A 7,873-nucleotide genomic window follows, 5' to 3' on the forward strand; every position below is an offset into this window, starting at 1 on the left:
GAGTGTCTACCAGGCGGATGATTTTAAATTCTCCATCATTTCCAGATCAATTTCTCATTTTTCCGGTTTCTAATACTGAATTATAATCATTTTAGAAAATTCCTTCTTTCAGAGATGAGTCACAATTTTTTTATGTCCTTGTTCCAAAAATGAATTATTGTAATTCTTTTTTCGAAAATTTTCTGCTTTAATTTTAAATTTCAAAATGTTTAAGATTCCAAAAGATTTTTAAAAATCCACAAAGACATCAAAGAAATTCAGAAACATTTCAAAATGTTTCGCAAAGAATTAAAAAGATTTCAAATGATTTGAGATATAATTTAGAAATTTTTAAAAGAAATTCACAAAGATTTCAACATTTCTCCAGATTTCAAATTTTTTTGATAGATTTCGAAAAACAATCAAAAAACATATTCGAAAAGATTTCAACCATTAAAAAAATATTTCGAGAGATTTCAAGAATTCCACAAATCTTTTTAAAACTTTCGGAATATGTCAAAAATTTCAAATGATTTCAACAGATTTCAAACCATTTCAAAAGATTTCAGAATTTCAAATAAATTCAGAAATATTTCAAAATACTGAACAAAGAATTTAAAAGATTTCACAAGGTTTCCAATTCTTTTCTAGAAAAAACAAAGAAAATAAAAAAGATTTTTAAAAATGGCAGATTTCATAAAAGTGCGCAAACAATTAAAAAGTTTTCAAGGATTCCAAAATATTTTAAAAGATTTCAAAATGATTCGAAAGATTTCAAGGAAATCAACAAAGATTTTACAAGACTTCACAAAGACTTTTCAGATATGAGTTATAATTTTTTCTTGAAAATTCCTTGCACCAAACCAAATTATCATTCTTTTAAAAAATTCCATTTCCAAATGCATAGTAATATATATCTCTTCAAACATCTCCAGTTCCAAACCATAGTTACAGTTTTATAAAAAATATTTTTTTCCAATTTAAAATAAAATGAATTTTCTACCCAAAAAGGCGAAAAGTTAAATTTTGAATAAAAACAGATGAATTCTTAACAAAAAATGTAATATTTGATATTTTTCCTGCAAAATATTTTATCTTTAAATCAAAAACATTTCATATTTCAACCAAAAAGATTTGAATTTTAAATAAAAAACAATTAAATGTAAACAAAAAGATGATTTTTCAGCGAAAAAATATATTTTCTACCAATAAAGATGGATTTTCAACCAAATACATAAAGTTTTCAAAAAATAGATGAATTTTCAACTGAAAAGGATACATTTTCAACCAAACAGATGATTTTTCAACCAAGATAAAATTTCTACCAAAGACAAATTTTCAACCAAAGAGTGAAATTTTCAAGCAAAAGATGCATTTTCAACAGCAAATAGAGTAGTTAAAAGAATCATTTTCAATTCAAGAAAAACAAATGATCAACCAAAAGAATAATGTGATATCAACAAAATATTTATACCACAAATTACCACGAATATTTATACCACAAAATATGAAATTTTCACGATATCAGATCAATTTATAAACGAAAAGTTTCTTTAGATTTTTTTTTAACAGACGAATTTTCCACAAAACAGTTGAATTTTAAACAATAAAATGACATGTTTGATCAAAATTATAGAAATTTTAACCCAAGATAACAAATATTCAACCAAAAAAAAAATGACATTTCAATAAAATAGTTATATTTTCAAGCAAACAGATGAATTTCCTGGCAAATTTTTGAATTATCGATATAAAATAGAATAGATACATTTGCACATAACAACAGCAAAGTTACTTCGAATTACTGAATCAGTAACTTTAACTAGTTACATCAGTCATTTTGAATAATCTCATCCATAGCTTTCAATGTATTATTAACTCATCTATAATTAATTTAAATCAATTATTAAATTGTACAAATTCAATTACGAATTTAGATTTAGAAATAGTTATACTATTTTAATATAGCAGACAAATCAGAAACTTCCACTGACTGATTCATCTATCAAAACGACTGTTTTGTCAGTAGAAATGACTTTTCAGTCAATGCAGGCTTGATTAATTTAATCAGTATAATTTAGACTGATTTAAATTTAGAGTGCAGTGTACACCAAAAACCCGAGTAATTAACGAATGAAAAATCCTGGCCTGATAAGACACCCTGGTAATAAATATAGTAGTAGGATCAGGGTGGGGATTTGGCGGACGATTTAAAATTCACGATCATTTTCCGGTTTGCCCCGGTCAAGCTTTTTTATTTTCCCTGTCAATAAAAAGTAACATATTCATAGCTGCCGCAAAAAGCAAAACATTTATTTTCATATTTTAATTCATGACGTTCATTCTAAATATCCTTTAACTAAAACAGAGGAAAAAATTGCAAAATAAAGTAATTTTGAAACCAATAGTTAAATTTTTCAGTAAAAAAATCAATTTCCAACAAAAAATGGAATAGTTAAACTTTTTGTTGAAAAATATAATTTTGCACTAAAAAATGTAAGCTGTCCATGAAAACTTAAATAATTAAATTTTAAATCCAAAAAACTAATGTTCAATCAAACAGAAGAATTTTCAACTAAAACTATCTTTGACTGTTATAGTTGAATTTTATACCAGAAAGATGAATTTTCAACGAGAAATTATTAATCTTTAACTAGAATAATTGAATTTTTTACCAAAAAAAATGTATGTCAAAAAATATGAATTTTGAACTAAAAAATATAATTCTTCAACCAAAAATTTAATAATTAAATTTTTAGTCAGAAAATGAATTCTCAACCAAAGAAATGACTTTTTATATAAAATAATCGATATTTAACTAAGTTCATAGTAAAATTTTCAGTTTAAAAACAAAATAAATTTCAAACAAAAAAGAAACAAATTTTCTACAAAATCGTTCAATTTTCGCCAAAAAATGCCATTTCTTCCAAAGCTTTTAACTTTCAACCAAGTAATTCCATTTTCAACCTAAAAGATGAATTTTTAACTAAAATGATAAATATTTTACTTCAATACTTGAATTTTCAACCGAAAAGAAGAATTTTTCAAAAAAAGAAAATCAAGTTGCAAAGAAAAAGATCATTTTCTCAACAAAAAATCAATTTTTAACCAAATATGTAAATTTTCAACGAAATAGTTGAATTTTCAATTTAAAAAAAAAATTAATCGAAACTGTTAGATTTTGAACAAGCAAAGATAAATTTTCAATAAAAAATGGACATTAGAATTTTCAGTTGAAGGAATTAATCTTCAAACAAATTGATCAATCTTCAATTAAATTAAAGAATCTTTAACTGCTATGGTGAAATTTTACATTAAAAAGATGAATTTGAACCATAAAGATTAATTTTCTACAAAAAAAGGTTTATTTCGTACAAATTACGTATATTTTCAAACAACTAGTTTAATTTCTAAATAAATAAAAATAAATCATAAATTATGATTTAATTAGAGCAAACTGATATATTCTGAAAAATCTGCGACTGTAGATAAAGTAGAAATCACTTTTCCAAATTGACCAAAACTATTAAAATAATGGAAACTTGAATTTTACTGCGATCAGAAGTAAATTCCCGATCATTTCCAAGATTCCCCGTCAAGTGACCACCCTGTAGTAGGATATATAAAAAGTATTAATAGAGAAAAGGAAAAAAGAGGAAATAGTTGAAATTACCTCGTAACGTTGAACATTTCCTCCAAATGCTTGCTTTGGAATTTTCATTTTAAATACGTGTCCCTGGGTTGCCGTAACATCTGGCATACCCCAGAGCCTCTCGACCCTACCGCTCGTCGAGCTTGTGTTTTCTTTAGAAAGCTTGTGCTGCCTATCTCTGTGATCCTTGTGTCGCTGTTCCCGCTGATGGTCCTGATTCTGATGATGAATTATGCCAGGATCAACTTTGACCGCAGATGCCGCTTCCTCGCCAACGTCATCGAACACCAGGTCATCTTCTGTTTGTATGGCGAGGGTATAACAGTGAGGCAGGAACAGGAGGAATGTGACAAAAAATCGGGGAAAGAGTGACTTCATCTTGGAGATTTCTGCCTTCGCTCTTTATCATATCATGCTGAGCCGCTTCTATAAAATTAGAATGGGAAATAAACAATTTAGTTAAGTCAAATGTATAAAGCAGGTTTGCTGCCGCTCAATTTTGGATAATTTTCCGGAAATTTTCTAAGATTTTATAAACTTATTGAACATTAGGGTTTTATACATTAGGGTATTTATTTTTGGTATTAAATTAATGTATTTATACATTATAAATTAGGGTTGGCTGAAACAACTCAAAATGATCAGATTCATTGTAATAGCACCGAAAAAATTAAGAAAAACGATTTTTCGTCGAAATATTATATTTTTTAAAATGAAGAAAAAATTCACTTTTGTTAATTTTTACGTAAAATTGAAAAAAAAGGTTTTTCGTTTTTTATATTTTGGATGCTTTTTTTAATCAATTACCAAAGCATGTACAATCGTACATGTATGCATTCAAAAATAATTGGAATGGGAAAACGAAGACAATAAAATGATAATTTATTCTTAATTAAATGAATTGTCTAATAATGTAATTAACTAATTACCTACATTATTTACCAATGAATTTAATTAACCGCAGAGAAAATCCGTAAAAATGCAAAAAAATGGTTTGAAACTTAAAAATATTTGCGTTTTTCATCAGTTTATTAAAAAGAGCATACAAAAATAACCAACAAAAAACATTCTTTTGCAACTACAGGTGTAAATGAACAAAAGTGCATCTTTTGCCCTCTTTGGAAATATAATTTAAAACAAAAAATTGCCATGCATAATAATTTTTTAAAATTAAAAACTTTTAAGTTTTCAATTAACTTGCCCAATTGTGATGAATTAAATATATTTTTTGTTAAATTATTCGTAATGTCACAAAGAAAATCTGCAAAGCAATGAAACTAATCATTTCGCGGTTTTTCGGCCACCTTAATGTATGTTTATTATCTTAATTAAACAAACGTGGAACCATAATGAAACTTTTATTATTTTCTTAAAATTTCAACCAGTTTTTTCTATGTTTCTTTTTCACTGAAAATTCAACTATTTTTAAGAACAATTTTCTTTTTGGCATGTCAATTCAACATTGCAGATGAAATTCTTTTTGATTAGTAAATCGTTCTTGGTTAAAAATTCAACTCTTAGTGAATATCCGGCTTTCTCGTTTAAAAATTGATCTATTATCATAGCAATGTTATCCTTTTTGGTTAAATGTGCAACTTATCGGTTGTACGTTAATCTGCTTTGTTTTAAGATTCAATTATTTTGTTAAGAATTATTTTATTTTTTCGTTTAAAAATTAATTTTAGCTAAAAGTTTAACTATTATTCCATTTTTTGTAGAAAATTGATCGTTTTTAATTGAAAAATCCATTATATCTTCGAAAATGCGGTTCAAAATTCTATTCTGAGTAGAAAATTCTAATGCAAGTTTAAAATTTAACTTTCTGAAATAAAAATTAATTTCTTCAGTAGAGAATTTAATGATTTTGTTGAAAATTGCTTCTTTTTGGCATAAAAGTAAACTAATTGGTAGAAACTTCATTTTTTACATTCTCATCATTTATGATTGAGAAAGTATTAGAATTGTCGGAATTTGACATAACACTTTTTCAACAGATCTCCACGTTTCGAGACCCCCTGAATCCGAAAATCAGGTTTTCACGATGGCGTCTGTCTGTCTGTCCGTCCGGCCGTCCGTCCGTAAACACGATAACTCTCGAAAAAATTAACGAATCAAATTCATCTTTGGTACACTTTTTTTAGGCCCTAAAAGAAAGGACGAGTTCGTGAACCAGCCATTTTTGATAAAAATTCAAAAAGTGAGCGCATTTTGAAAATTTTTGTGACCACTTTTTTCTGAATTTGAAAATTCTATGTACGGATATTTATAGTATTAAAAAGAACAAACAATTTATCCTAATGACTTTTTTCGATAAAATGAAAATTCTCAGAGTTATAGATAGCGTTTTCAAAATTTTTTTAATCAACCGAAAATCAAAATTTGAAGCCGAAAAACGCACGATACGAAAAAAAGTCAAGAGAAGAAAAACATTTATTTTTGAAAGCTCTAAAAGATTATCATAAAAAATTTTTGGATTTTCTTCAAAAATCGAAAATTCAAATTTTGATTGTACAAAAAATGGAAAATAAAAAAATCCATTTTGTGGACAAACTGTAGGATACGAAAAAAGATGAATTAACAAAACTGGTTATCCCAAAAAAGATCTACAACTTCATTAAGAATCACCTCTTGATATGAAGCCTACTTTTTGTTTTATTCGTGAAAAATAACGTTGAAAAAAATAAAATAAAAAAAAAATGTGTGGAAAAACGACGAAAGTTACGAGAAAAAAATCCAACAAAACCTGTTTACAAATGTCTGTCGGAAATCGAGCGCGCAGGGCGAGTGTCATGATGAGAATGTGTACCTCAAAGCCTACAGAGCTTTGAGAAGCTTAATCTTTGACTATACTTAATTAAGTAGACAATTCAGAATATGAAGACGCATATAAATGCTGCCATCTAAAAGAGATCTTTTTGATAAAGTTTTTTTCAAGCATTCTAAATGCAAAGAATAAATATCCGAGCGCGAAGCGCGAGACTCAACCGTCGCGCGCCTTAGGCGCGCTCGAACTTGCGAGCCGCGCGCGTAGCGCGCGATGAGAATGTGCCCGCGACGCGGACAAATTTTTTGGTTGAAAATTATCTTTTTTTGTTTTGAAAACTTAACTAATTTGTTGAAAATTCGCTTTTTTTATTAAAAATATTTTTTTTTTTACTTAAAATTCAACTTGTTTTGTTACAAATTTATCTATATCAGTTGAAAATTCATGTAATTTGTCGAAAATTCAGCTTTTTGGTAGAAAATTCAACTATCTTAATTTTTTTCACTGAAAATTCAAATAATCTATTTTGTGCGGAAAATTTCGCTTTATAAGTTGAAAATTTATGTATTTTTTATTGGAAATTCATTTTTTGGGTTAAAAATATAACTTTTTTTTATTGAAAATTAATCTTTTTTATAACAAATTATTCTTCTTGTTTGAAAATACGTCTCTTTGGTGAAAACTCAACTATGCGGTTTAAAAGTAATTTTTTGGTTTTTAATTTTAATTTTTTTTGTATAAAATGAATCTAGTCGATTGAAAATTCATTTCATTGGTTGCAAATTTATCTATTTCAGTTTTTGTTAAAAATCCATCTTTCTTGTAAATAATTTAAATATTTGGTAGAAAATTATTGTCATTGGTTAAAAATGTATCTTCTTGGTTGAAAAATCTTCTGTTTGGTTTAAAAATTAATTATTTCTTTACTAAAAATTTAAATATTCTATTGTAGGCTGAAAATTCGGTTTTTTGATATATGAACGCAATATCATCAGTTAAAACTTCATTTTTTTGGTTCAAAATTAATTTTTTTGATTGAAAATTTAACTATTTTGTTGAAAATTCGCTTTTTTTGTCTGAAAATTTATTTTCTTTAATAGAAATTAAACCCTTCTATTTTTTGTTGAAATGGATTTCTTTCAGTTGAAAATTCATAATATTTGTTGACCTTTTTTTATTAGAAACTTAAACTATTTGGTTTAAAATTCCTTTTTTTAGTTAATGATTTATCAATTTAGTTAAAAACTTAAATCTTTATTTGAAAAAAATCATTTTATTTATCTTTGATATTCAACATTTTTGATGATTTTTTTTCTTTATTGATATTCTACCAGGTGTATACATATGAAACCGGTATTGCCATTTAGCGGCCAGTGGGCACACTTGTAGGCACTGTCGGAACTTACCATTTGTGCTAGTTGGCGTATTGTCATCTGTCAACAATATCCAATACCAAACATTTCAAGTTTCATATGACA

General features: G+C 26.6%; 1 protein-coding gene across 4 annotated transcripts in view; it reads right to left on the reverse strand.

The window, feature by feature from the left end:
• The window catches only part of LOC117179860 (dystroglycan), a 74,426-nt gene that overhangs the window by 51,199 nt on the left and 15,354 nt on the right, over positions 1 to 7,873 (reverse strand). For all 4 annotated transcript variants that reach the window (XM_033372016.1, XM_033372015.1, XM_033372018.1 and 1 more), the window contains exon 2: positions 3,653 to 4,057. In XM_033372016.1, coding sequence (XP_033227907.1) covers positions 3,653 to 4,009 — 357 coding nt within the window. In that variant the 5' untranslated portion in view covers positions 4,010 to 4,057. The remainder of the gene's footprint in view (positions 1 to 3,652; positions 4,058 to 7,873) is intronic.

Source organism: Belonocnema kinseyi, chromosome 9, assembly GCF_010883055.1.
Source record: "Belonocnema kinseyi isolate 2016_QV_RU_SX_M_011 chromosome 9, B_treatae_v1, whole genome shotgun sequence".
NCBI classification, from domain to species: domain Eukaryota; kingdom Metazoa; phylum Arthropoda; class Insecta; order Hymenoptera; family Cynipidae; genus Belonocnema; species Belonocnema kinseyi.